This window comes from Amphiura filiformis, chromosome 4, assembly GCF_039555335.1.
Source record: "Amphiura filiformis chromosome 4, Afil_fr2py, whole genome shotgun sequence".
Classification (NCBI taxonomy): domain Eukaryota; kingdom Metazoa; phylum Echinodermata; class Ophiuroidea; order Amphilepidida; family Amphiuridae; genus Amphiura; species Amphiura filiformis.
In genome coordinates this window covers 47,043,378-47,071,136 of record NC_092631.1, presented here as the reverse complement: position 1 = coordinate 47,071,136, position 27,759 = coordinate 47,043,378, and the positions used below count along the sequence as shown (strand labels likewise).

At 36.7% G+C, this 27,759-nt stretch overlaps 1 protein-coding gene across 2 annotated transcripts; it reads left to right on the top strand.

Moving 5' to 3' along the window:
* Nucleotides 1-27,225, top strand: LOC140150966 (leukocyte receptor cluster member 8 homolog). 2 transcript variants are annotated; one of them, XM_072173130.1, is made up of 12 exons: nt 1-213; nt 1,845-2,061; nt 3,655-3,834; nt 4,741-5,019; nt 6,138-6,365; nt 7,396-7,540; nt 9,877-9,972; nt 10,620-10,754; nt 15,822-15,890; nt 17,322-17,451; nt 17,911-18,118; nt 20,551-27,225. In XM_072173130.1, exons 1-12 carry the CDS (start codon nt 132-134, stop codon nt 20,708-20,710), a joined length of 1,929 nt encoding a protein of 642 aa, XP_072029231.1. In that variant the 5' UTR covers nt 1-131; the 3' UTR covers nt 20,711-27,225. The 2 variants fall into 2 exon arrangements, with proteins under 2 accessions (XP_072029231.1, XP_072029230.1); XM_072173129.1 differs by lacking the exon at nt 20,551-27,225 and having other exon boundaries at nt 17,911-18,675.
* Nucleotides 27,226-27,759: the final 534 nt, after the last annotated feature.

The window sequence follows — 27,759 nt, the reverse complement described above, 5'->3', positions numbered from 1 at the left end:
GGGGGTCCTCCACGTTTCCCTCATAGAGGTAATAATAATCAGATGTCAGATATGGGTAATAATAATCAAATGGGGAACCAAGGAGGCCCTGGCAGGGGTGGGGGAAACGGGCGTGGCGGGGAAATGGAGGCATGGGATCCAAGTACGCAGATGCCGTGAAGCATGCTGTTAACCCAGCAACGGTGTGGAGCCAACCTAAGAATAGGAACAAACGTAAGTACACTTTTTTAGTCAATTTCCTTATATGTAAATATCAATTTCTGTGCGTAAATATTTGCCAGCAAAGTAATTACGTGTCGTCCGATTATCACTATGTCAACTGGATCACGCTTTTGAGTTCTACACCACGATCGAAAATGATCGCAACACAAAGTCTCTGGCATGTGCATCCAATTCCAAAAGGTGCGTGATCCAGTTAACAAGGAGTTAAAATGTAACCACTTCGCTGGTGAATAGTGTATAGCTGTTTTTGACAAATCTGATCCCTGTGGGCATTAGACCCTGCCTCGGGTCCATGGATAACGACTGGTAATTTATATGATACTGTCAACCCAATTCAAGAGAGGTTGGTAAATATTCGCAGTCACTAATACTAGTAGGTCTATGTCTGTATGGCAGTGGGTTGTGGAGTGAGGAAGAAGGATTTGGAGAAACTGAGTGAGGGGCACAGAATTAGAGAAGGAGAACCGGGACTCCCTATACCGCCACGTACAATCGCGCCGTCAGCTATGGGGAGAAAATTGGGGGTATTCGGGTCATTGCCGACGGTGCGTGGAGACGAACGAAAACAATTCTGCGTCTCATCTGAAGCGTCTTGGTACTCGCGGGCAGGTCGCATCAAGCGCGTCTCTCAAATGCGCCCATCATCCATGTCACGCTTGCATGACAACGAATGCCTCGAGCGCATTCCGAGGGAAACCGAATACCCCCAATTTTTGCTCCATGCCTGTATCAAGATGGCTGTTGAGTCCTGGTTCTCTGGTTTTAATTCTGTGGTGAGGGGGAATTTTGTAGTATACTAGGCCAAGACTTCTCATGGTTTAAACAAATAATGGATTTGTAAGGGGGATAGGATGACAGTTGTTTTCATATTGTTGCTCCATTTGCATTACCCAGAGACAGAACCGAGATTGTGGGACAGTCATTTCTGTCATAAACTACTAGCTTAATATCTATAGGTAAATCAAGTAATTCTTGGCCAAGTTCAAACATGTGATGAGTCCATGTAGCGTACTATGTGTGTACGCAGTGTAGGACATGATAATCTTCTGGATAGCGTTATACTCAGGTGTGTTTATATCAGCGCTATCATGACCATGCCACATGTTCGAGCTTGGCCAAGAATGATCTAATTTACCTATAGCTACACATTTCACTAATGTCTGTTTTAAATCTTACTTTGAGTACATCAGTCCTCAGCATATCACATCAGGTTTTATAATGCACCATGCAGGGCTGTGCATGACTTCTCTCTAGTCCGAAGGGTTGCTAGTCTGAAGGTTCTCTAGTATGAATATAGAATAAGGGTTAGAGTTAGTGTTAGGGTTTGTGTTAGGGTTAGGGTTAGTGAGCCTTGTTATATATTCAGACTAGCGAATGGTAAATTACATGTTCGGACTAGCGAACCTTCGGACTAAGGAGTCTTTGGACTAGGGAACCTTCAGACTAGAGAGTTGTTACCGGGCTGTGTTGCATAATGTGTTCGGTAGACAATAGATAGACATCGCTCATGTGCATGCAGTCGTGATCACTAGTGGTACCATAACCTGTATGATACTAGCTTTAGTGGTACATATTACATGTATAACATGTAGTTCTTTTTTGTGACTTTTCTTTCTCTTCAGAAGCCCCAGGTGCAGGTGGTATCAAATTCAATCTTCCTCAGAGGCAAAATGTGCCCAACACAAGCAATGCATTTGACAATGAGAGCGAAGGAAGTGCATCTTCATCAGGACCAGCTGCACCATCTTCTTCCAGTAGTAATCAATCAACACCAAGCACTAGTAAAGGTGCAACAGCAAGTACATCACCTGCAGCAGATCAACCACAGAAGCCACCAGTGTAAGTGTTATAGGTCTACCCAATTTCATTGCGACACTGGGGATGAGACTGCTCCATTGCAGTATTTTTACATCAATACAGCAGTCAGAATTTTCATTTGAAACATTGATAACTCCTTTGCATTAGAATATTGCCAATTTGGATAAATTTGGATGTAATAATTCCTGATTTCAGGGCACACCCTAATCTTTAGGCCTAAAAAAAATTGTTTGATTGGCATAACCCGACCGACCCTAAAAATATGCCCGACCCTAGACTTTTTTTCTTATTTTTTGCAAAAAAATGGATAAAAAATAAAGAAAAATTAAAATAAAAAAAAATAAAAAATTCATGATTTTCAGCTTAAAATTAAAAAAAAAAAAGAATTGCCGACCGACCTACCCTAATTTTTTTTTTTTTGTTACGCCAATCAAACAATTTTTTTTAGGCCTAAGTCTAACCTTCCCAATTCCTACCCCATAATACTGAACCCAACTGTAACCCATACTCTTCCTGACATAGGGTGTCCCCTGATTTGACAATTATGCCCAATATTGGCAAATAAAATGCCACTTCAGAAAAACTTCATGATACCAGCCAATCAGATTAGAGTAAAATGGCTGTGATATTATATCCCATCACTAAGTCAATGACCATTGACATTGTGTTTTATGATTTGCAGGGAACATGTAGGGCCAACTCTAAACCGCTATTATCTTGAGGGATATATGGTTGGGTTGTCATTAATGCTAGCAGATTTGTCGAGCGAATCTGAAGATGATGATAGTGCCGAATCTGATGTTGTTATGGAATTGCACGATTATAGGGAATCTGATAAAGATAGGCAATTAGTAGGGTAGGTTAGACAGGTCATCTAGCAGTTAGGTAGCTAGCACAGGTATGACAGGATGGAGTAGGATTAAATAGAATTAGATAACAGTAAGGACAGATGTGATAAGTTACTGGTAACAATTAATGTAGGTAGAGTTACTGAGTAGATTTTACTGTTGTTAGTTAGAGCAGATAGAGTAGATTCAAGGTTGTGCTGCTAGCAGCAGGTTGTACTGCTGACAATGATAGGACATAGGGTAGGTGTGTCACTGACAATGAGAGTGGACAGGGTAGGTTGTGCTGCTGACTGCTGAAAATGATGAGAAATAGGGTTGACGTGTCACTGACAGTGATAGCAAATAGGGTAGGTGTAACAGTAATTGATATGGATTGTGTTGGTGACAATGAGGAGATTGGTGAGGTACATCACTGGCATTGTTGCTGACAATAAGAATAGGATATGTGTGTTGCTGACAAGGAGATTAAAATATTGTGGGTGGTAGGTTCACAATAAGACCAATTACAGCAGAAGTGTTGTTGACAGGCTGATAAGTACAGATAGTTTTTCCTGAACAGCTTTGTATTGGTTTGTTTATCCTCTTATGTTTGGGAAATGATGTGTGTTAGTATGCAACATGTTCAGATTTGAAGACATACTTTGGGACGGTGAAAAAAATGGTTGCTGTTGAAACCAGGCAAAAACTGGAATCTTTCTTTTGGAAGTGCCTATACCAGAAATTTTGACAAATCACTAATTAACTCTTTTTTTTTTTGCCATTGCAGACCAAGTGGTCCACAAGATTGGCCAGACAGTCTTAAGGACTATGTCCAGCGTGCTTTTGGTAGCTGTGAATCAGAAACGGACAAAGATAGGATTGAGTCTAAGCTGAAAGAGGTGCTCACTAATTCATTTAAAGATGGTTCTGCTTACACTAAAAACTGGGACAAAGAACCACTTCCTGGGTAGGTACCATTGGATCGGGTTATCAGTTGAAATCCATACACCCCCTATGGAAGACATGGCCTTAATCTTAACATGGAGTGTGAATTTCAAATGGACTACCCAAATGGGTGACTCCATTTGAAATCTACACTCCCTGTGTGAAAGATGAAGGTCATGTCTTCCATATAGGGTGTATAGATTTCAACTGGAATAGCCAGGTTTGCCATGTGCATGGTTACACAATACTGATTTATTTTGCCCTCCATGAGTGACATGGAAACACCATGGAGTCTGGATTCTCCCAGTCTTTTTAGCTTGCTAAGTGGTTACATAACTTACTGGATCCCACACTTTTGAGAATGATCGTACACGGGACGAGGTTCGGCCGGAGATGAAAGCGTGATCCAGTTGACATAGTAATAATTGGATTACATGTAATACTTCTTAGGTGATTTGTTGGAGCAAATCATGATTGCTGAATCCTCCACTTAACCCAACTCAATTTTATCTCAATTCTGATAGTTTGCATTTTGAGAAAATCGGAAATTTCTGTACACAATATTTGATCTAAACACTCCACCAAATGATCAACAAGTGAAAGTAAATTTGATCATAACAGCCCTCGCTTAATATTGCATAAAACATTGCAAATAAGTAGTATTGGCTATTCCCAGCATCGACAGCACATGTTTGTATATTATTGTGGTTTTCAAAATATACAGCCTCCCTTTTGTGAGAATTAAAGAACTTGACATTGTTATGTTAGATTTTGTCTTAATTAGATGGCTGTCATGTTCGTCTGGTGAGTGGTGAGCAATCATTGATTGTGCCTTGGAAGTTCCAAATAAGATTATGATATGCACCCTAACAATATTTTTGTCTCAGCTAATGTTATTCCAATTACTCTTGTCTCATTATTTTGACAGAGAAATGGTGCAACGAGAAATGGAACTCAATAAAAAGAGATCGGGGTCCCGATGGGACGCAGACAATGCCAAACGTCAAGCATCCCATTCAGGGCTGGGGTATAATTCTAGGACTAATAAGAGAGGTACAGCTGCTCCAGTACAAAGCCGTTCAGGACGTCCTATGTATGGCTTTGTGAGGGAGCGGTCACGTAGTAGGTCTCGTTCACGAAGTAGGTCAAGGTCACGTAGTAGGTCACCATACTCCAGGAGGCGAGAGAGGAGACGAAGGTATAGCAGGTAAGTAAGACGTATCTGATGTATATATATGACACCTGTTACAGACCTGCCAACTGTCCTTTATTTTGAGGGACTGTCCCTCATTTGGGGTTTTCCAAAGTGAAAAAGAGGGACAGTCCTGCTTTCTGAAAATGTCAGTGATGGCAAATTTAAATGTAAGAACAGCAGAAAATGCCGCAAATTTCACTTCAAAATTTTGCTATGGCAATATAGCATTCTCTTTAGTCTATTGTGATAAATTTAGATCTACAAAACCTTCCCTGAATTCTGAAAGTATTGCACACCTAAGTCTTTGAATTTGTTGGTACCTGCAGGTCCAACAAATTTCCCTCTTTCTGACTTGGGTAGGTTGGCAGGTCTGCTGTTATATATATCAGAAAAAGAAAAGGAGATATGTTTCAGAAAAGGAGATGTGGTTCATTGAACATGCAAGAAAAGCAATAAGAAACAAAGAAATTGTCAAATCAAAATGTGCACTTGCAACATCAGGTCTGGGATCAATCCTGGCAAGTTTTGTACCGTATAGATGAGTTGACTTCTGATGTCAATGCCTGGCAGTACGCGCAAGCATCATCACAATTTCCATTGTTTTTTTTTTTTAGCAGTATGCGCGCGCATCATATTTTGTTCAGGGCTGGTGTTTTTAAAACTCCCGCTACATCACAATAAGGCTATTGAACAGTGTAGTGGTTGCATGGGGTTCAATCATGCATATCGATATACCAGTCCCTTACCTTTGTTGATAAACATTGAGGTCAACTCATCTATATGTTAGAAAAATGATGATCAAGGACGAATCACATGGTTTTATTTGAAACAAACTCATATTGACCATAAAAACTCATCCTTTAAAATCCAGAAATTATGAATCTGGACATAAATCAGAATTAATATTTTTTTTCGTCTCATTATTTTTTGTGGGAACAGGTATTATTTTATGTGCAATTGTGCATACATGTATAATGGGTGTGGGTGTGTCTTTATAATTAGTGCATGTGTGTTTTCACTTGTTTGGGGTGTACACATGTGTGTATGCCCTTATGATGTGTGTATTTTCTAACTTGCTTTGTGATTCGAGTTTTCTTGATTTTCTTTTCATATATTTTTTTTTTTTGCAGTGGAAGTGATTCAGATAAGGACAGTAGAAAATCATGGCACAAACAAGACTACTTGTCACTTGATAATAGAAGAGATTTAGACCAGGATAGAAACACTAACAGAGGGAGGGGAAGGGGTAGGGGTGGCAAAAAGGGACGTGGGAGGGGAAGGGGAAAGGAAGATAAAAGGGACTCAGAGGACAGGACACCAGGGAAGAAAGGAGGAAAAGGACGTGGAAAGAATGCAGGGTAAGTACATTTCAGTCATCAGTTTATTATTAAAGGATGACTTCGGCAATTAAAACATTATGCCTTATGTGTTGGAAAAAGAATTATTAAGCACAAATCGCATGGTTTTATTTGAAACAAGCTCATATTGACCACAAAAAATGAATAAAAACAGCTGGCTCTCAACACGCGATATTCAAAATTTTGATATTGCCGAAATTGTCTAGTGCAGTGACGTCATGGTTACTTGTGCTCAATTGTTGTCAGCCTTCATTGTATTACTAGGACGTCATTTCACTGGACAATTTCAGCGCCCAGGATTTTTTGAATATCACATATTGAGAGCTAGCTGTTTTTATTCGTTTTTATGGTCAATATAAGTTTGTACCAAATAAAACAATGTGATTTGTGCTTGATAATTGTTTTTCTAACATATTGTCGGAGACATCCTTTAATTCTGGGTGTGAGAGATGAAATGGTTACTGCCTGCATTCCATGTGTAAATGGGTGAAGTTGTCCCTCTGTGGCACATTCATTAAGGGACGAATGCAAAATTAATTGAAAGTGTTGTTGCTATTTGATGTGTGCTATTTAAAATGCATAATGTCATGCAATGCACTTTGGACATGTATATTATTGCTCGTTATGATGCAAACTTGATGTTAATGACAAATTGAAACCGCTTATCAATGAGTTGAGTAGTGGTAATACATGTAATGTTTTTAATAATCTGGTGGATAGACTTGTATGAAAATTTATTTTTTAGACATAATCATTTATGTTTAAAAGAAACATTTGTTGATCAATCTGATTTGAATTTATGCAAATCCAAGCCAGTCTGATTCAGGAAAAATAGCAGTTGCAAGAACTTTTATCTTAAGTTGTTTACATTAAACTCTTCACTGTTTTTAGAAAACAAAACAGAAAAAAAAACTTTAGTAACAATGCAACTACATAATTCGATATAAGGTCACACAAAAAGCAGCATGAAAAAAGTTGTTTCCGAGATTAGCAAATTTTAAATCGGTCATTTTTATCTCATATTTTTTAGGTCAAGTGGTAAGTGGGAATACAATGACCCTGAAAAGGCAGCTCGCATGCAGAAACGTGCAGCTCGTTTTCAGGATATGCTAGGAGATGATTCAACAAGGAAACAGCGCACAGAGAAGCTCACATTACAGATCAATTCATTCTTGGTAAGTTAAGGGTGTGTGATTAGTGAAGAATGGAGTTATGAATAACCAAATTGAGTTATTGAGACTCGTTTGAATCTTTAACAGATTTTTAATAGATTTCACACTGTTAACATTACAAATAATGCTATTATACTGTGCATTGCCTCAAATTCGGTAGTGACATAGGTGCATATTTTGCTGTACGCAATATTAAACCATGAGCGTAAACTTAGTTATTCGCGCATATTGTACACACACACATGGTCAATTCCAAGCAACCTCGCCCAAATTGTCAAAATTTAAAAAATCAAGTCAAGTATGTGATTTTGGTCTCATATTGTAGCTAAAAAGCTATATTTTCTGAAAACGTACTTTTTTTAGGAGGAAATGGTGTCCATTGTTAGAAAAACATCCTAATTTGCATAAATTTGCATATTCTTGACTGGTAAAAGCAGCAAAACTAAAAACACAGCAACTGCTCTGTACTGTAAAATTTTGGAAACAAATTATGCATGTGAATATAAAGTTTATAAGTAGCTCAAAATATAAACACCAGAAATTTTCAAATTTTATAACGTGTAGCTTCGTCAGCATTGTTCGAGTACCAATTTTACGATTAAAAGCATCATTCCATAGCATAAAAGTATCATTTATTACCACTGCAATTTTAAAATAAGGTTGATTTTCATTGAAACTAGAATGCAAAGCAAATTTATTCATCCCTATCCAATGACCCAAAAATAATTTTCAAAAGTCTAATTTGCGGTGATAACGACCAATTAAAGTTGCATCATTCCATAGCGTTATGGAATGATGCATAATTCATAATATGCCCGTTTGAAAAAAAAAAAAATTCATAATTTTGGGTTAGAACTTTCTGAAATGCATTGCACAGAATTATCTTTACAGTAATTGATGTTTCAGCATTGCCTGAACCATTGTAAGTGACATAACTCCACAAAACCCCTGCATCATTCCATAGCGCCATAAGGATTCATGGATTGCAAGGATTTTTTCTTTAAATTTACGATAAAATAAAAACAGTGATGATTATTTCTTGATAGATGGTGATAGTTGTTATGTTACATCCTATGGCTAACACCCAGTGCTAAATTTCACTTCAAAGAATTTTAGACTAGCAAAATGTTGACATAATTTTAGTTTCAAAATGTGACCATGCAACACAAGTTATCTGATTTAAAAAAATCGGTGATAAATATTTTTGGATAAATATTGATATTTGTCAGCTAACATAAGTAGCCAAGTATATAAAACACAATTTACTCAAATTTATTGATCTATTTATTTTTATTTTCAAACATGGACTGCTTTTCATTTTCTATGGGATTTTACACACAGCATCATTCCATAGCGCTCCTTGCATCATTCATAGCGTGACCTAGTGTCGGAAAATTTGGTATAAAGAGACGATGCCCAAATTTTTTTTTAATCGATACTGACAATTGTCAGTTTACATCCTAAGCTTTAGATTAAGTGGCAAATTTAATATCTCAGATTACTAAACTCACAGAGTTTGTCTAAAATGTTTTAGTGCAAAAAATACTGGTCCCGTGCGCATCATTCTGCAACGCACACTTTGCATATGCAAATTAGGAAATTAGGGTGGTTTGGAAAAGTTTCTCCTACCTTAATCATTCACTAACCAAAAATAGTTCAACATTATGCTATTCACCTTGTGCTGTTAATACATATTTGGCTGCTGCATCAAAAAGAAATTAGTACAAAGGCAGTTTGCATCATTCCATAGCGCTTGGAATTGCCCACATACAAAAGGTGGTTTGTTGGTATGCTTGCAGTGCAACAGCGGAAAAGCATTGGCATCACTTCTGAACTTAATTAAGGTCAAATAATTTAGTTTGCGATTTGCAGAAATACCGCAATGAGCCACTGAAACACATGTAAGCATAGACATTTAGTAATATAATTAAGTTCTGAGAAACAGGAATTGGTTTGGTAGTGATTTTATTTATCTTCATACTGGTACTGATACACATAAATCAACTGAATACAGAACGACCAATTATTGTGGTATTGACCCAATGAAAGTTTGAGTGAGAGAGAACGAACTCCCAGCACGCTACGGCTTTTATTACTGATTCCCTATTCATAAACAAATATCCTTTGTCGATCATAATCGATTGCAATGATTCGGCAATAGCCGTGTGTGAAAGGAATAGGAATCCTAAATCGTGAATTTCCCAACAAGAATGTCTTACAAAAAGGTAAGACTCCCGCATCAACATTCTGTACTGTTACACACACATCCATCCATTTAGGGACATTGTTTTAGAAGTTTCCTTTATTCATCATTCAATTTCTTTGATATCGTTTTACAGAAAAGTGGTGATGAGGAGACTGCCTGGTCACTAGATCACGAACCCATCACAGGAACTTGCCAAGAACTCACCAAACAGTACTTAAGACTAACAACGGTAAGGATGATAGAAATTTTCCCAATTTATTGAATTGTTTACTTGTCCTGTCTTGAAGTATTTTCTCAATTTCTTACAAAGGTTCTAGGACTTTGAGTTTAGCTATAGCCTGCTTACTAAAATTGGTTGTAGACATGGGTAAAAAATTGTTTCTTCTTTGTCTTTTGTGTTGATGAAGAATTGCTTGATGCTCTTGATTTTTCCGTGTGCAAACAATACATTGCTGTCCCCAAAATGACAGAATCGTGACACATCATTGCCATTTTATTCACATGGGATTTATTTTTGCAAAATGTTGGCAACTGTGATGGATAATGCAAGCTATTTGTTTCATTTTCACGGCTATTGTAATCAGTATTATGCAAGTCCAATTGGCTATTTCTGTTGAAATCCCCATCCCTCTATGGAAGACATGGTCTTAATCTCCTACACAGGGAGTATGAATTTCAAATTGGGTTACTTGAATGGGGGACCCCATTTGGAATCTAGGGGGTGTATGGATCTCAACTGGAATAGCCCAATTTTGAATTGGCGACTCCATTTGGAATCTAGGGGGTGTATGGATTTCAACTGGAATAGCCCAAAGTTGAATGGCCTTACAAAACATAGTTATGCTACCAATGGTGCTTTGTACTTTACTCTTATAGGAACCTGACCCATCTCAAGTGAGGCCGGTAGCAATATTACGCCGTTCTCTTGAGATGGTGAAAAATCACTGGAAAGAGAAACACAACTACAAGTATGCCTGTGAACAACTCAAATCCATCAGACAGGATCTTACTGTAAGTATTATACAAGGTTTAATCTCTTTAAGGCCAAGAAAAAAAAGAATGTATGTCTCAGCATAGACCATTTAAAACAGGGATAAAGTTCAGCGGTATTTGCTTTGAAGCGATGTATGTAGCGCTCGTAAAAATCTACCCCTCACCGCGGCGAGTCATGACAGGTGGTGTTGATTGAGCCGAGCTAAAATTTGCTCAAATTACCCGCTACGCAACTCGAGATTACCCACACTGCACCGCGATCTGGACTCGTGGCTCAACCATCATGACCATGGCTCGACCGACGGCGTGAATTTATCCCGGGATTTCTCCCCAAAATATCAAAAAATAATTTGTTTTTATGAAAAATATTACTGATATAAACTCCAAATTAATGATTGGTTGAAAAGTGATGGCTTAAAATATATTCTGGAAGGTCGAACGTTATACCTCGAAAAATTTCACATGATTCGCCGCAAATTTTTGGTCAAGAAATCCGGGCAAGAAATATCATTTTTTATTATCGGGTCAGAGTAGAAAAAAACACAATATTATCAAAGTTTGATATGTTTTTCACTTAAAATATACATTCAATTTGCAATAAATATTTCCGCCCGGATAATAAGACGCAAAATCTCAAAACTGTCGACATCAAAACCGGGATCAAAACAATGGGATCTCGCTGGAGAAAAAAAGTAAAACATGTTTACCAGGTCACCACAGAGGTCAAATATCTCGCCACGTCATGTCACATGATGTCAATAACCGGTTGTGATTGGTCGGATGATGCACGAAGTCATGAATATTCACAACATCAAGATAAACAACAAATAAAAATAAACCATAGACAAACAAGTACGTTCATGGTTTTCCATACGAATTTTGTGCGAAATAAAATGTATGAATGAATTTTAATAAATAATGCACCTCAATTTTTTTTAATTTCTGAAAAAGTTCTGAATGTTTTATTTCTTTAAACTTCCAGCAGTACAAACTGAAAAAATCTAATTATATTTACGACGATATTTAGAAGAAATTTATACAAATGCAATGCACTGGCAGATCAAAAAAAAAAAAAAAAAATATCTGGGGATTACTGGGCTTGAAAAAATCATAATTAATATTTTTTAAAAGCTGATCCTGGATCCACCACTGAAATATGGCACAAGCGGGCTGGCATTTTCTTCGGAAGGGGGGGGCAAATATACTGGGGAGGGTCATAGAATCTTTAACCCAAAAATAGTGGGGTTATGATTTTAAACACCCAAAATAGGGGGATATAGAAAAAAATAGGAGAACAATTTATAGCTATAATAGCTATCCTACAATGCAAAATTTTAACGCACTCAGCAGGCCCGTAGCCAGGATTTATTTGGGGGGGGCAGATTTTGAAAAAGTGGACTTGCGTCTGTGCAATAACAAGCTTTTGCATCTGCGTTCTACGCTGTATACGCCACATGGGAAAGTTCTACGATGAACAGGAATTAGATAACTTTTCTATAGTTACGCAGTTGAAGCCGAGTCAAATGAACAATCTAAATTTGATGTAAAAGTATGCAGGCTTTTTTTAAAATAACAATAAAATTCAATAATATTTTTTTGCTGTTTTAAATACCTGCGAGGAGACAAAAAAGGACTGTTTTACGAGCGCATAGACTTTTACATTAGGGTCGGTTGGTCAGGACTTTGACCATTTTTTGCAAACAAGAAAACTTAGAACAGCAAAAGGCCGGGCCCATAAAACATTTTTTGTCGACTTGTACATCAGAAAGTTACTTATTATGAATTTGAAAATGTTTTGTAATTTCAAGCTCAGTACCTGATATTTTTAATTTGTTGACGGTGAAGTATTTCTACTGTATTCTATAACCATAATTTATCAAGATCATCGTGAAACTATGTAAATATGTATTGTTCGGATTTGTTCCATTCTACATTCCAAACCTCTGATTTCTTTCTGTAGAGTGCAGGTCCAGGAATAAAATTCACAATTCCAACCACAAGACGATGCATGTCTTTGACATCATTTCTCATTAATACGGTTCCAGTCTCAGTTTCCTTTCACAATTTACAGTTCAACATTTCCTTTAAAAATAGTGGCAGTCTAGATCGAGTGATAATTTAGAGATATTTAAATATTTAAATATGAATTGTAGTTCCTCATCAACCACTGAAGTTCCATCTTTGACTCTGTCGTTTTCCTCTTTGTTGTGCAGTTTTTCATACCTCCCATCACAGATCCTGGAATCGTAAATAATATAAAAAATAGAACAAATATATTAGTATTTTTAATTTTTATAAATTATTAATTAAGATCAAATAATTACAAATTCACACGATTTAATTTAAATCTACAGGCCATATTAATGTAAAATGCAAGCTAGCTCAGCTATGATATTACAATCATTGATGATTTCGAGTCCATTTCAAAATCGACCCAAATTTGCAAACTGAACCAAACCACGATGTAAAGAATTTGGTATCACACGAAAGCTTATATCCTTCGCTACGTGACTAATTCACTTGTTTTTCACATCAAAATCCCCGGTTTGAAGATTCCAAGTTTCCACACCCCAAATTTTGAATGTAAAATCTTGATTTAAAACCATGTAAACAATGGTGATGGAACTACACACCTACGTACACAGGCACTCACACTCGACTCGACATGTGTGCATGATGAAAAGCGTCAACTTTTCTCATTTAAAACATTAATATTCTGGTTGAAATAACGTTTCTTGTTTCATTCTGAGGTATATTATTAATAAAACTACATATAATTACCTTCAATTATAGACGACAACGAAATATTGAATGTAAAATCTGCATTCTTAAATCACCGCAACCTTCGCTGAAGCATGGCTGAATTTTCCATCACAAAGATGTACCCGGAAGTCGGAAGTCGAAAATCAAGATTTTATATCGGATATCCATGACAGAATTCAACATACCGTGGCACATTTGTAGTTCGATAGTCCCTAAACGCCTGTAAAAAGATCCAGTTTAGCATATACAACACAAAGCTGGCAATATCGATTATTGTTTTTCCGTCAATAACCACGTTGAAACCATGCGGTAATGTTTACAATTGGCAACCGAACCGCTGTGGTACGGCGCGTGTGATTGGCCAATGTTGCGATTAAAAGGACGTGGACAAATGCATTACGAGAGCAGCGCTGTTATTGGCGGTCGTGCGCTGCAAGGTCATTACGTAAGTCCTGTGGCTGGTTTAATGAAATCTGTCATCGTGGCTACACATAGCCTCATTTTGCTATCGCGGGGCCTTTGAAATTAATACTAGAACTTTATCCCTGTTTTAAATGGTCTATGGTCTCAGACACCCGCGCGCATTGCTATGTGAAATCCAATTTAGCGCTTAGCGTTAGCCGGATTTTTTTTTTTTTTACCCCTATGTTCATTTTTTCAGTATCGTATAGTGATCCAATTTTGTCTTTTTTGCAGTTTGGTTGTTTTTTGTACACATTTTGCCATGATTGTAAAAAAAGAGACACACAAAACTATTCATTGTGTATATATATTACTATGTTTCTGTATTTGAATATCAAAAAGTACATAAATATTGTGCCTTAACTGTAAAAAATATAAATAAAAATATCGCATATCGCATAGCTCATATTCTTAAACAAATAAAAAAACGCCAAATGTGTCTAAGACATACTTTCTTTTTTATTTGGCCTTATAAAATACAACATCGCTTGGAATAGACCATTTCAAATCAAGATCAGAAAAGTTCTAGGGTGCAGTGACCAAAAAAAATCTGGTTAAAGGACAAGAAATGTCATGAATCACCATACAGCTTATTTAAAACAGCCAATGGAAAGAGATTATCTTCCTCTGTGTGGCACTTCAGATTCGGACAAATTCCATTAAACATCAATCTCTTACACAAGACATACCCCAAAAAATACCTATATAAATAAATATTTGCGTTTGTGTTATCGTTGATGATCGGGAATTGCAAACTAGTCATCATGAACAAACAGGTTTCTTTGGAAAACGTTGATTTAAAAAGTAGGAATGGTCAGTTTTCTAAATGTCCAAGACATACAGATTACAGATACTACAAATTGTATGCATTCTATGTGTAACTGGGTGTAGTGACCCCTCTGTGGTTCACCCATTAAGGGATGAATGCAATAGTAACTCACTGATCAATTGGTTTGTGTGTGTAACTGCCCGGTGTTATGCATATTTCCTTGGTATCAGTACAGATGGTGATTACAAAAAAACATTGTGGCTCCAAAGAGGTGACATTATAAAGGATTAATATTTAGCACGCGTCAGCCTAATTATCAGTCTGTGTGTACTTTTCGAGCTTACACCTGTTTAAGTGTCCCTGTGTTACTTGTTCATATAATGATACACATAATTTGGGTTAGGATTAGGGTTAGGATTAGCTTAGGCTCTCTTACATGAAATATTACATGAAGGATCAACTTTCCCTGTTTAGGGCAGTTTTAGCATGCATTTGAATATAAAATGGTTCATTAAATTACAGGTGAACCATCTGGACAATGAGTTTCAATAGCTGTGAGATTTGCTTAGCGTTCTCATTTCTATGTGAAATACAACATTGTTTTGCATAGAAAATGGTCAATTTTAATTTCAGGACAGAGTGTATAATAACAGTACTATCTCCACAGGAGTTAGGAAAAGTTATGGAATTCTAAAATTGGCACAATTTTGTTTTGGTAATTTCTAGAGAAAATTATGGTTGTGGGAAAATCAGAAATGTCATGGAATTCATTTTCAAGTAGACAGTGAGAATGCAAACTCGGTCAAAATGAGAGTTAAATAGAGACGGGAAAAGGAAGTATCAGATGTAAAAGTGGGAATCAAGTTCAGCTCCATGAAGGGTGGTTGGAGACTGATTTTTATTTTGTTGGAATCAGTTGGTCTGCAATTTTTGTGATTTAGATTCTTGATAAATCATGGAATTTTAAAATTGTAAATCTGTGGGGAACCCCTTGAAAGGATCTTGTTTAGCATCCAGAATATGATAACATATTGCTGTGAAATGATGTCTAGATTCAGTAATACAAACCATTATTTTATTATGTTCCACAGGTTCAATGTGTGAGAGATCACTTCACGATAGAAGTCTATGAGATGCACGCCAGAATAGCATTGGAAAAGGTAATATCAAGTTCTATTTATGGTTAGGGAACAACCCAAAAGTTCAATGCTGTCCTATAAACGAGAGTGCACTTGTGTTAGGAGGCTGAACCAAACCCACTTTCCCATGCTCACTCTCTCCCTCGTTCCCACCCCTCCCTCCTGTAGCCTGTTCAACAACTGAGATGTCAATATTTCATGACATGATTCAGTCAGCCAATCGGGATACCTTTTCTGTATTTATGCAGTGCATCACTACATTGGCAAAAAAGTGCTAAAGAATCTGATATGAATGTATTAATATTAGGGCTGTTGTCGAGTAGAATTTACATTGTCAACAATCGTCAAACCTCAAGATCCGATGTTGACAAGATGTCGACAAAACAATTCTGGAATATATAATGGGAAGATAATCTTCACCACTTACAAATGAAATAGAAGACTGATGCAGTTATTTCATGGCAAATAATGGCGATGTTAAGCATTTCGCTAATTTTTTTAATGACTAATTTTTGTAGACAATTGATCAATGCTTGTCGACAGTCAGGAAAATTGGTTTGTCGATAATATATTCGATAACAGCCTTGTCGACATCAGCCCTAATTAAAATTAGTTTGCATTCTATGTGTAACTGGGTGTAGTGACCCCTCTGTGGTTCACCCATTAAGGGATGAATGCAATAGTAACTCACTGATCAATTGGTTTATGTGTGTAACAGCCCTGTGTTATGCATTTTCCTTGGCATCAGTACATTAGATTAGATTGTCATAGATCAATATTTTGGTAATCCAGGATTCAAACTCAAGATCATTTAATTTATGTGATTTACAATGTGTCAAAAATTGAAATGTCAGGCACATCACTAACCTAAATACAGGATATGGCAGTATAAGCTTTTTGTTGATTCTTGTAACTATTCTACATTTTAAGGTAATAAGTAGACATAACTACGCATACTGATGGATAACCATGGATTTGAGATATATGCAGGATTTCAGATATATGGTGCATACTTGTTAGACATTCTGTATTAGGGATAGAAATTTGGAACAGTTTATTGTTAGAAAAAAAAAAAAAAAAGGTTTTGTCTCAAAGCTCACGAGTTGTTCAGTTGAAAACAAATGCGAAATGTGATTTTTTTTTTTTTTTTTTTTTTTAGTTGCCGATTTGGTATTTTGAGGGGAAAAATCTGATTTTCGCCAAATTTTTCTGGAAAAAACTATAAAAAAAATTTTGAAATAAAAAAAAATTCCGCATTTCTTTTTTTTTTTCTAAATCATGCGATTTTACAAACGCGCGCGCAAGCTTTGAGACAAACCTTTTTTTTTTTGGCCTTATAGGTTTATGTTTAATGCAAAAGGAAAATTGCAATAATCGTTACTTAAAATTTGGAATTTGATAGTAAACATAACATGTATAATGTATATTTTGGTGCATATTTTTTCTTCTCAGGGTGATCGTGCCGAATTCAACCAGTGTCAAGCCCAGTTGAAGATGCTCTATGGTGATGAAGTGGATGGTAACGTCAAAGAATTCACAGCATATAGACTAGTCTACTACATACTCACCAAAAATACACTAGGTATCCTTTGATTTAAATATCGGATGGTGTTGGGAGAGAGAATAACAACAACAGTAACAAATGGAATGTGTGCGTCCGCGTCAGTACTTTGAACTTCAGAGTAGACTGACTGTAGGCAAGCATTCACAAGATCCTGTTTTTGTTTCTATTACTTTTGCTCAGGTCTCATCCAGACAAAATTTTGCATTTCTCTTGCAAGTGATAATCTTTAATTCACCATTTTTTGTGAATTATCATATGTTCATCAACTACGCTTTCAATTTCGTACCTAGCTTCACAAAATTTGAGGCTACTTGAATTCGCAGTGCACAAGTGTCCTAACACTATTGTTTTAGGGTCATTACCTCCAGGGCCATCCCATAGGGCACTTACTGTTTCTTCAGTATAATCCCATTGATATAATTATAGAGGCATGTTTAAAAAAGTAGTTGCACCTTTCCTTGACCATACTTGTATCAGAACTGATCACAGAACTTACTCATTTGAAGCCAGTACTTCGCCAGGATCCCATGGTAAAACATGCCCTAGCACTCAGGTCTGCCTGGGCCATGTCAGACTATCACGCTTTTTTTAAGCTTTATCAATCTGCACCTAAAATGACTCCTTATTTGATTGATATGTTTGTAGAAAGAGAAAGGAAGTCGGCGCTCCAGAAAATTATCAAATCGTACGTACCTGGGATTTATATTTATAGGATTTGTGTTTTATTTGTTGTTTTTATGTCAATTTCTGCGATATGTGTTGTGTTTTTCTTTTTTATCACTTGTCTGTATTTGTTGATGCTTGTTTCCTTTGGTAATCTTGTTCTTACATTTCTCTGTATTGTTCATGTTCATAAATTGCATACTTCTCTTCTTGTTAGTCCTTGTATCCATTTTACTTACTCCCTCTGTATTTCCATTCATCTATCTTTCCATCCATCCCATATGAAGTTGTCATTAACTGATTTCTATCCGTATTTATTCATTAATACGATGATCCAATCATCTGTCCTGTCTTACAATTTGTCTTGTCTTGTCCTTGTATGCGTCACATGTATACTCCCATTCCTATGTGTAGCCGTCATTTGGTTTAGCTTGCTTGCAAGAATTAAGTTTTATTTTACCGATGACGACTTGAGGCAATGTTGACATAACAGAATCATAAGGAAATATTATGCAAGTAATCTTGATTTGGAAATTGTATAAGGACCAAAAAGGAAATTAGGCCTAAAAAAATTGTTTGATTGGCGTAATATAAAAAAAATTACGGTAGGTCGATCAGCATTTTTTTTTTTACACACATTTTAAGCTGTAAATCGCAAATGATAAAGGCTTTGGAACTTTTTTCTCTCTTTTTTATTTTAAGTTTAAATTTTTTTATTTATTTTTAAGAAAAAAAGTCTAGGGTCGGGCCTACTTTTAGGGTCGGTCGGGTTACGCCAATCAAACAATTTTATTTTAGGACTTAGTAAGATTAGGCTATTCCAGTTGAAACCCATACACCTTCTATAGAATACATGACCTTAATCTCCCACACAGGGGGTGTAGATGTAAAATGGAGCCATCCATTCAGGTAACCCCATTTGAAATACACACTCCCTGTGATTATGGTCGTGTGGATTTCAACTAGAATAGCCCATAATGAAATAATACACAAATTACTCTTGATTTGGAAATTGTATGAGGACCAAAAAATAAATGGTTTAATAAGATCTATTTTCTGAACATAACAGTGAAATAAAATCATAATTATTTCCTTTTGATTCAACAAACCAAGGTAGGTTAATCTTATCAGGTAGAAACATAAATATCATAAAAAGTCAATGTGGTACCCCATTTCCAGTTGGGAAGGGTAAGTGTGTTAATATGTTTTACAATGTCCCTGTGTATGGCGTGTGATTCTCTCTATCATGTAAGTAAAAATTATACAAGATTGACATAACAGCTGGTTAGGTGTACCGGAGAACAGGTTTGTAGAATGTAATGATATATTAATAGAATTAATTTAATTAATTTGTCAATAAATTAATATAATTTTTGAAATTAATGCATTCATTATTTAAATAATTAAAGCAAAAACTTGGCTAAGAGTACATCAGTTTATCAGTGCTTTCATCATTTCCATATGAGGTAGATATGGATATGTTGAGTTATGAAGGAGAGACCTTGAAAATGGGATAAAAAGTAGTGAATAGTTTATGAGGTAACCACTGGCAGTAAGAAATGCAGTCTTTAAAATCTTCACATAATTGATAAACATACAAATACACAGAAGCGTTAGCTGGTCTGTCAAGATGGTGATACATTAGGCAAAAAAAAAAAAAAAAGGTTTGTCTCAAAGCTCTCGCGCGCATTTGTAAAATCGTGAGATTTGGAAAAAAGAAATGCAGAATTTTTTTTATTTCAACTTTTTTTTTTTTTTTTTTCCCAGAAAAATTCGGTAAAATCAGATTTTTTTTCTCCAAATACCATGAAAAAGTCGGAATTAAAAAAAAAAAAATCGCATTTCGCATTTCGCATTTGTTTTCAAACCACTTGTGAGCTTTGAGACAAACCATTATTTTTTTTTGGCCTTATGTTTGTCAAGTTGGTATAATCTGTGAGACTTCCACTGTACTGTTGGTGGAATGAACCATAGAACTAGACTGAAGTAGACTTTGGGGTTTTGGAACCAAGATAGTATACGGTGGATGGTTTTTTTTGGCAATCCAATTGGAGTAATTAAACTCTGAAAGCATTAATGTTTTTGCACAGTTGTATTATTGCACTACACAGATCACGAACATGCACACATATAAAGTTGGATAGTTTCCACTCCTTAAGCAAATTGCAAACACTGTAGTAAATATTCTTCAAACTATTTCAATGGTTCTAACAGGTTTAACATAGGTTCAAGACATTTTACCCTGGCTCTATAAAGACATCATAAAAGGTTTGTACAATAGTTTTTTTTCTTTCATTTTGCAGAAGGAAATTTCCAGTTATATCAGGTTTGTCGCATTATTGTTACAAATTTTACACTGTCAAGTATTTCACTCCGTAATGATATTAACCTTTTGTTTCTTCCATTTTTCCCCTCTTTTATTTTTGCCCTGGGTGGTGTGCGTGCTGTACATAGATATCGACCCATGGTTCCGGTGTCCTTCATAGAGGCTGAACTTGCCTTTGAGAATACACAAGTGTGCGTTGAGTTCCTCACAAATTGCAATCTGACCCTGTCGGCTGATCAGACCAAACTAGACTGCAAGACAAGCATGGCTGTTGTGGCCACGTTGTAAACAAGTTTGCAGTCCATCCGTCCATCCATCCATGCATCCCACCATTGTAGCTTGGATAGCAGTCATCTTAACAGCTGGCTGGCTGGGCTGAGACTCTCTGTAATTGATTATCCCCAATTTTGTATAATTATCAGAATACATTATTGATTTGACACAAATTTTAATATATATGTAGCACTATCCACTTGCTTAAAAGTATTCTTCCAAATATTGCACAAGCTGAATTTGATAGATATGTGTTATTTGATTATACACATTTAATGGTGCATTGTTTTGAAATGCACTTATGCATTGTACATGAAGATATTCTATGCTCTGAGTACACAGGCTCAGGCTTTATCCGTTATTAATGCTACATCACATATTTGTCAACCACCTTGTCTACGTGTATAGCTACTAGTTTTACCTGATCATAATGGAACTCTATTGGAATACCTAGTACTCTTCAGATTGTGTTGCTGATGGTAAAGAACATTGTCAGTCAAGTCGTCAAGAGGAACCATTGTTTGAAATGTTGCAATGATGATTGTGATCCTCGTGCTGTAAAGGACATTTGCTTGAAACTAATTTGATGTTCATTGATGAACTATTGATGTGAAACACACAGCTCTGCTGTTGGATGGAGAATCACCTATTCACTCAATGGATGGAACACCTGTTTTGGTCGGTCATAATTTGCCACATGGACAAGCATCTTAACGAATCATCGTGGACCTGCCTGTCTTATATTCTTAGACTCTCTTTTTTGGGGGATCATTTTATTTGTATCTCGTGAGCATAGAATATATGACATGTACAGTGTAACTATAAACATTTCCCTGGCATTTTTGATTATCGTTACCAGATCTTGCCATTTTTGCAAATTGCTATGCATAATTTTGAGCTTCCTTGCAAACTTTTTACCAAAGTTGACTGCAAACTCAAAAAAGTTTAAGCCCAGCAATAGTATTTTTGTATATCACTTGAAAAGTGTGTGTCATCTGGCTGGCTTTTTACCTCCTGTCTTCTGTGCAAGATGCAACGTAACTCTAAGCCGTAGACTGCACACTGTATTTCTTGCAATCTGTGCCTCGCATGAGGGAGCATGTGATTTTTTTTCTTGATGAGAGACTTTTGGAAGTATTTAGAACTGTGATAACTACCTGCTGTTGCTGTGCAAATAAGTGTTGATCATGAAAACGCCCGTAATTCATCGGGGTTTTGCTGCATGATTGTTCAACAAAGCTCGGGAGTGAAACAGAAGACCAGATGACCTGTATCTACCAACCAGTGCTGATTCCTGACGACTTGATCATCATCATCGCCATTCATTGTACAACCTTTAACCAAGGAATTTCTTTCTTGAAGATATTTCGGCCGAAGTATATCGGGAAAATTGCTGTCTACCTGGATGAAGAATACATGTAAAGAAATAGCAATCTTATGTTTGCAGCATCACCGGAAGAAGAACAGAGTGCTACCAATCCTGTGTCAGTAAATGGAACCAGATGTCCCGAGTTCAAGACCAGCCTCATCCAGTGTCAATGTCAGGATCCGAACCACATATCCTTGACACTTTTGACACTGATACTCATTGTCCTACCGAAGAAAACAGACCAGGGGAAGGCTACCAGCTGTCGCCAAGATGATTGCATTCTGTTTGTCAAGTTACAATGCAGTCCCAGCCTCCTTCGGTGGTTTCATGTTGGAACACATCACCTAATGTTCTGGCATGTACCACTGTGTCAAGATCAAGCTACAGAAAGCAAGGAACCAATCCTGATGTTACCAATCCTGATGTTACCCAATCCTGATGTTACCAATCCATGTGGAGGAAGATGCTTGCGATCCTACAGCTCGCTGATTTCAAACCAATGTCCAATTCTATTTATAACCAGCCTTGCTTCATTGCCTTCATAGTTGGGAAAGGATATAACCAATCTCATTTCCTGCTTCTTTTCATCTTGGGAATCAACAGAGGTACTACCATTAAATTCCGCGATTTCGTCCTTGTATCATCAGCAGTGCTTACCAATCCAAAGCATAGATGTAGGTGACACCACTGTGTCAAGATCAAGCTACAGAAAGCAAGGAACCAATCCTGATGTTACCAATCCTGATGTTACCAATCCATGTGGAGGAAGAAGATGCTTGTGATCCTACAGCTACTGTTTACTCATTTCTAACCAACGTCCGTTGCCGAGAATCTCTTTTCCTGCTTCCTTTCATCTTGGGAATCAACAGAGGTACTACCATTTAATTCTGCGATTTCGTCCTTGTATCGTCAGCAGTGCTTACCAATCCAAAGCATAGATGTAGATGACACACTCAATTTTTGGTGTCATTCCTCGCCTTGTTACCAGTTCCAGAGTGTGGTGTGTGGAAGATACTACTAAACCGATCACATAGTATCTTTGTTGTCTTACTGATGAGTGATCAAGAATACTACCAATCTCGCAAAGGTTAATATGTTCATCGTTTCCTTACATCCAGCTGGACCAGTAGAGGGTTGTCCGATCAGATGCTATTCTACCAATCATGTGTCTGAAGTTCTGATGTTCTATCTAAAAGATGTCATTTGAGAGAAGGTGCTGCATGGTACGTCGGGCGTGGTGGTAAAGTTCCCAAGTCGGAGATGTTGCATGATATGTCAGTTGTGACGTCTCCATGCACCAGAAGGAGCGCATGCGCACAAGATACCAACCAATCTGGGGCTATCATCATCAGAAATTGTCATGGTGAATCGTATATTTCTTGGATCTCTTATCAGAAAGGTCCTTATCCAGTGTGGTGAACTCAGAACATTCCATTAATTGTTCTGAGGCTTGCATTGATCTTGGGAGTAAAGAAATCACATCAACATGCTGTTTTTGGAATTGAAGAAGAAGAAGAAACCTTGGAGCTTGTGTTGTGTAAGAGAGTGTTGTGTGCTCAGTCGGTCCTCATAGAAGAAGACGAGTCGTATGAGGTTTTGCACCCTGTATTGATGATACCATTCCTGTGTGATGTATGAAGAATACCAACACATCGTGGAAGCTTGCTAGTCAGAGGAGGATTACTATGGATTTGGAAATTTGTTCACATATCTTCACTGTGCCACTTTAGTTGTTTTTTGTTTATTTGCAAGTGCACTTATTTAGAGACTTCAATCACTTTGGAAGGAAAAAAGCCAGCCAGATTTTCATTATAATTGTGACTAGCTATTATTAGCAACTAGTTGGTCACTTCAAGAATATAAACAAGAGCCCATTATAAGCCAGCCAGCTAGCTTTTCACCTTTTATTATGTGCTAACAAATGAATTGCTTCCAGAAAGATTTTAGGAGCAAAGTTTCGTCGTCACCAGAAGAATGGATGCAGAAGTCAGCAGGTAGTGTTTTCATCTTCATCGTCGGTATTGGCAGCACACTTTGTATCGTCTAGGACAAAAGTGATTACTACACAGACGGTTGGGTTGGTTTCTCAACTAGTTTTTGTTTATTTTTCTTTTTGTTTATTTACTGAAAAGTAGTGTAATGATTAAACGATTGATTGTTCCAAAATATTTTATTTGTTGTACGCATATTAAGTTGACTTTGTAGTTGTATATTGGTTATGGATATGTGTGTGTGATCCATTGAATGGCATCGGATGATATTAAACTTCCTTGTGAACTCGCGACATCACTTTATGTCGGTATCATCAATGTAACCACTTTATTTTCAAATCTTACGTAAAACACATGTATATGTGTTAGAAGTACAATGTGCAATGCTTAAATATGAAGTTTAACCATTTCTTTTTTTCAGACATGTAAAATAAATGTGTATATTTTCTGGTAATAAATGGAAAACTCCAAGATGTTGCCATTCTTTGGGTCTCATATAGATTCTGTGAGCTTTTGACCTGTATGCTCCTGGAACAGTAAAAAATTTAAACGCTTCTTAGCGTTGTTCATCATTATACGTCCGACGTTATCCCATAAATGGATTGATTACGGTATTAGGAAAGAAGTGGATTGCATTGTGTAGTAGTTTATGGATTAGGTTTGCTAGTCCCAAGTCTTCAGTAGTTCTGATCCAGGAAAAAGGTTTTGGGTCAAAATCTCACAAATGTGCATGTGTCTCGGTGCGATGCAAATTTAATGGGCCATTCACAATTGTCAAAGATCTTCTTCTGCTTTGTCATATCTGAAATAAAATATCTTTTAGATCCAGCCCTCAAAATTTAAAATTAGAAAGGGCCAACAACCCAGCAATTGTGCAAAATGCCAATTATGCAACATGGTATACCTTCCGACTGGTTTAAAATGTAGGACGCCCAAGGCAACTCCAAATTGCACACCTTGCACTAAAATGACAGTGTTGACAATTGTAGATGGCTTTTTACCACGTGGGGTATATTATTTTCCTTGTTTTCTATTCTGATGTTCTCATCATGTGTTATGTCTGCTATTAGAAGGACTGTAGTAGACATTGCATTGTTAATGTGTATCAAGCCAGAGTACCAGGGTGGTAAGCCCTCATATTCAGCACGAGTCTCAAACTTTGTAATGCTTTCTCAAGCTTTCAGTTAAGCCATCAAAATTTCAAGGTTTTTAACAAAATATCCAAAATCACGCCTAGTCATTTCAGAATGTCATATTCACGGCTTATTGCAGAGTTTTTAGCAAGCTTTTTGATCAAAAATTACGTGGGATCTTTTAGAACTCGTGTAGTACATGTTATATAGTATGTCTTGGTCAGAACAACAGAAGTGAGTCCAAGCAAGCTGACTTATGAACAAGATATTTACCATATTCAGTTTCAGTTCTTTAAGGGGTTAACTAGTTATGCTAACTGATCATGCTGATGGACTAATATCAGACTTGGTTAAACATGAGTCATTTTCAAACAAAATTTGCTGACAACAAATTTTGAAATGTATATCTTGCTCATTGGACTTGCTCACACCTGTTCAAACAAACACTCTGCATATCATTGTGATCACAGCATATTTGCCCAATGGCATCCAGTGTCCACTTCCCTTTTTTTTTCCATGTACAGAGGGTGATTTTATGATTTTTTTTTACAGTGACCCCTGTTTTTTGCGTTTGTTGCTATTCATTTGGCGAATTGTTAAAGCAATTCAGGTGTTAGATTTGGACAGTTGACGGTAATCTGTTGTTTGGCAATATGCAAAAATCATGATGTATATTTATTGGAAACAATTGTTAATCACTGCATGTTGGTGATGGTGTATAATCGGTGCCAGAGATAAGGCGACGAAAAAAAGAAAACCCTGTTCTACGGGCCCGACCGACCCAGATTTTGAACAAATTGAGAGAGAAATTTTTCCTGTACAAATGAATGCCGACCCAAATTTCAGGAACAAAATTTTTTAAATTTTTTTTCTCAAATTGCAAATTATTTACAGATTTTGGTGATTTTTTGCGTCATTTCCAAAACAAAACAAAAAATGTCGACCGACCGACCCTACTTGAAAGGTCCGTCCACCCGTAGAACAGGGTTTCTTTTTTTTCGTCGCCTAAAGATACTTTTTTTTTTGTGTCTGACCACATCTGTCAATCAAATTCGGAAACGGTTTGTTTACGATTTGTCGAGATTGAATTTTCTGAACAAATCAAACATGTGTGCCCTGTGGTTAGTATTTCCATCTCAGAAGTTAGGTCTTAGTAATTTTAATGCCTAGAAAAAGTACTTGTTTGAAAAATACCGATATGGTTTGCCATTTTCTGCGATTCCTTTTCTCCAATGAAGGCACCAGATGAATCAACCTTCCTTTTACGTGCTACTATCCAATCATGGACTGGGGGGAGTTGATCGTCAGATGCGAACTAGAATCTTTATCACTGGCTCCGATTATAGTGGTTATGTGTACATTTTGTATTTACATGCCAATTTTGTTTTTAATATGTTAATTTTTGTGAAAATATGGCCAGTGTAACTAAGTTAAATTTTCTTCCCATTCAGGAGTAGTGAATGCTGGAAAATGAAATATTTTCCTGGTTTAGCGTATGAATTAGCCTGGTATAAACCGACTTGACTATTTGCGGTGTTTGGATCTGCCGTCTAGCTACCAAATAGATGGTCTACTTACAAACGCATGTGCAATACACAATTTTTGTTCTTTTTGCTTTTCTTGCACACATTTACACAAGTGCCAGAATTTACACAATGTACCAGAATTATTTTCATAAAAGGTGTATGCTGAAAGAATACACACTTTGCAAGTTGATCCTCATTTTGGGATGACCGTGCAAGGGGTCAAGGGGCTATTGCAGTTGACATCCATACGCACCCTAGGGAAGATAGACATGACCTTAAATTTCCACACATGGGCTGTGTATTTCAAATACGTTTGAAATGCACACTCCACGTGTGGAAAATTAAGGTCATGTCTTCCATAGGGGGTGTATTGGATTTCAACTGGAATAGTCCGTTACAGGTTTTGACACCAAGGTTAATTTTGTGCTTCTCGCCTCAAAGGCATATCATGTTGTCGTAAAAAGACAGTAATTAGTGTATGAAGTGTAAGGTATCCTATATCACATGTATAGGATGATCGTTGTATTATAATGCTAGCAATTGAGGATGTGTGATCTGTAAACTACCATTGATAAGATTAAATTTAGCATAATTATTCGCAATACCCAAGTCCCCTTAACATCAGTCAGTGGAACATAAAAATATTTGTATTGCAGGATTTGCGGCTTCAACAGAATTCTATTTGACATTATGAACTTAATTATTACCCACATTTTCAAAATAGTAACACACGGGTTAACGCTTTATAATTCAAAATCCAAAAAGCTTCCTCTTAGAACAAGATACGGACACGGACAGGGGACACTAAATATCTTATGGATCACTTCACATCAAAAATAGGACTTTGTATGTAGTCTCTTATTAATGCATATTTCATCTCCAATTTGATAACTTCATTTTGCTTTCTTGAGTCGGCAATGTCAAAACTAATGCAAATTTTCCACGACTCGGAATTTATTATGTGATTCAAAAATGAGCTCAAGCGAGAAAAAAAGCTGTTGGAAACTATCTATCCATGTGAAATTGACAAAGAAGCCTATGTAAT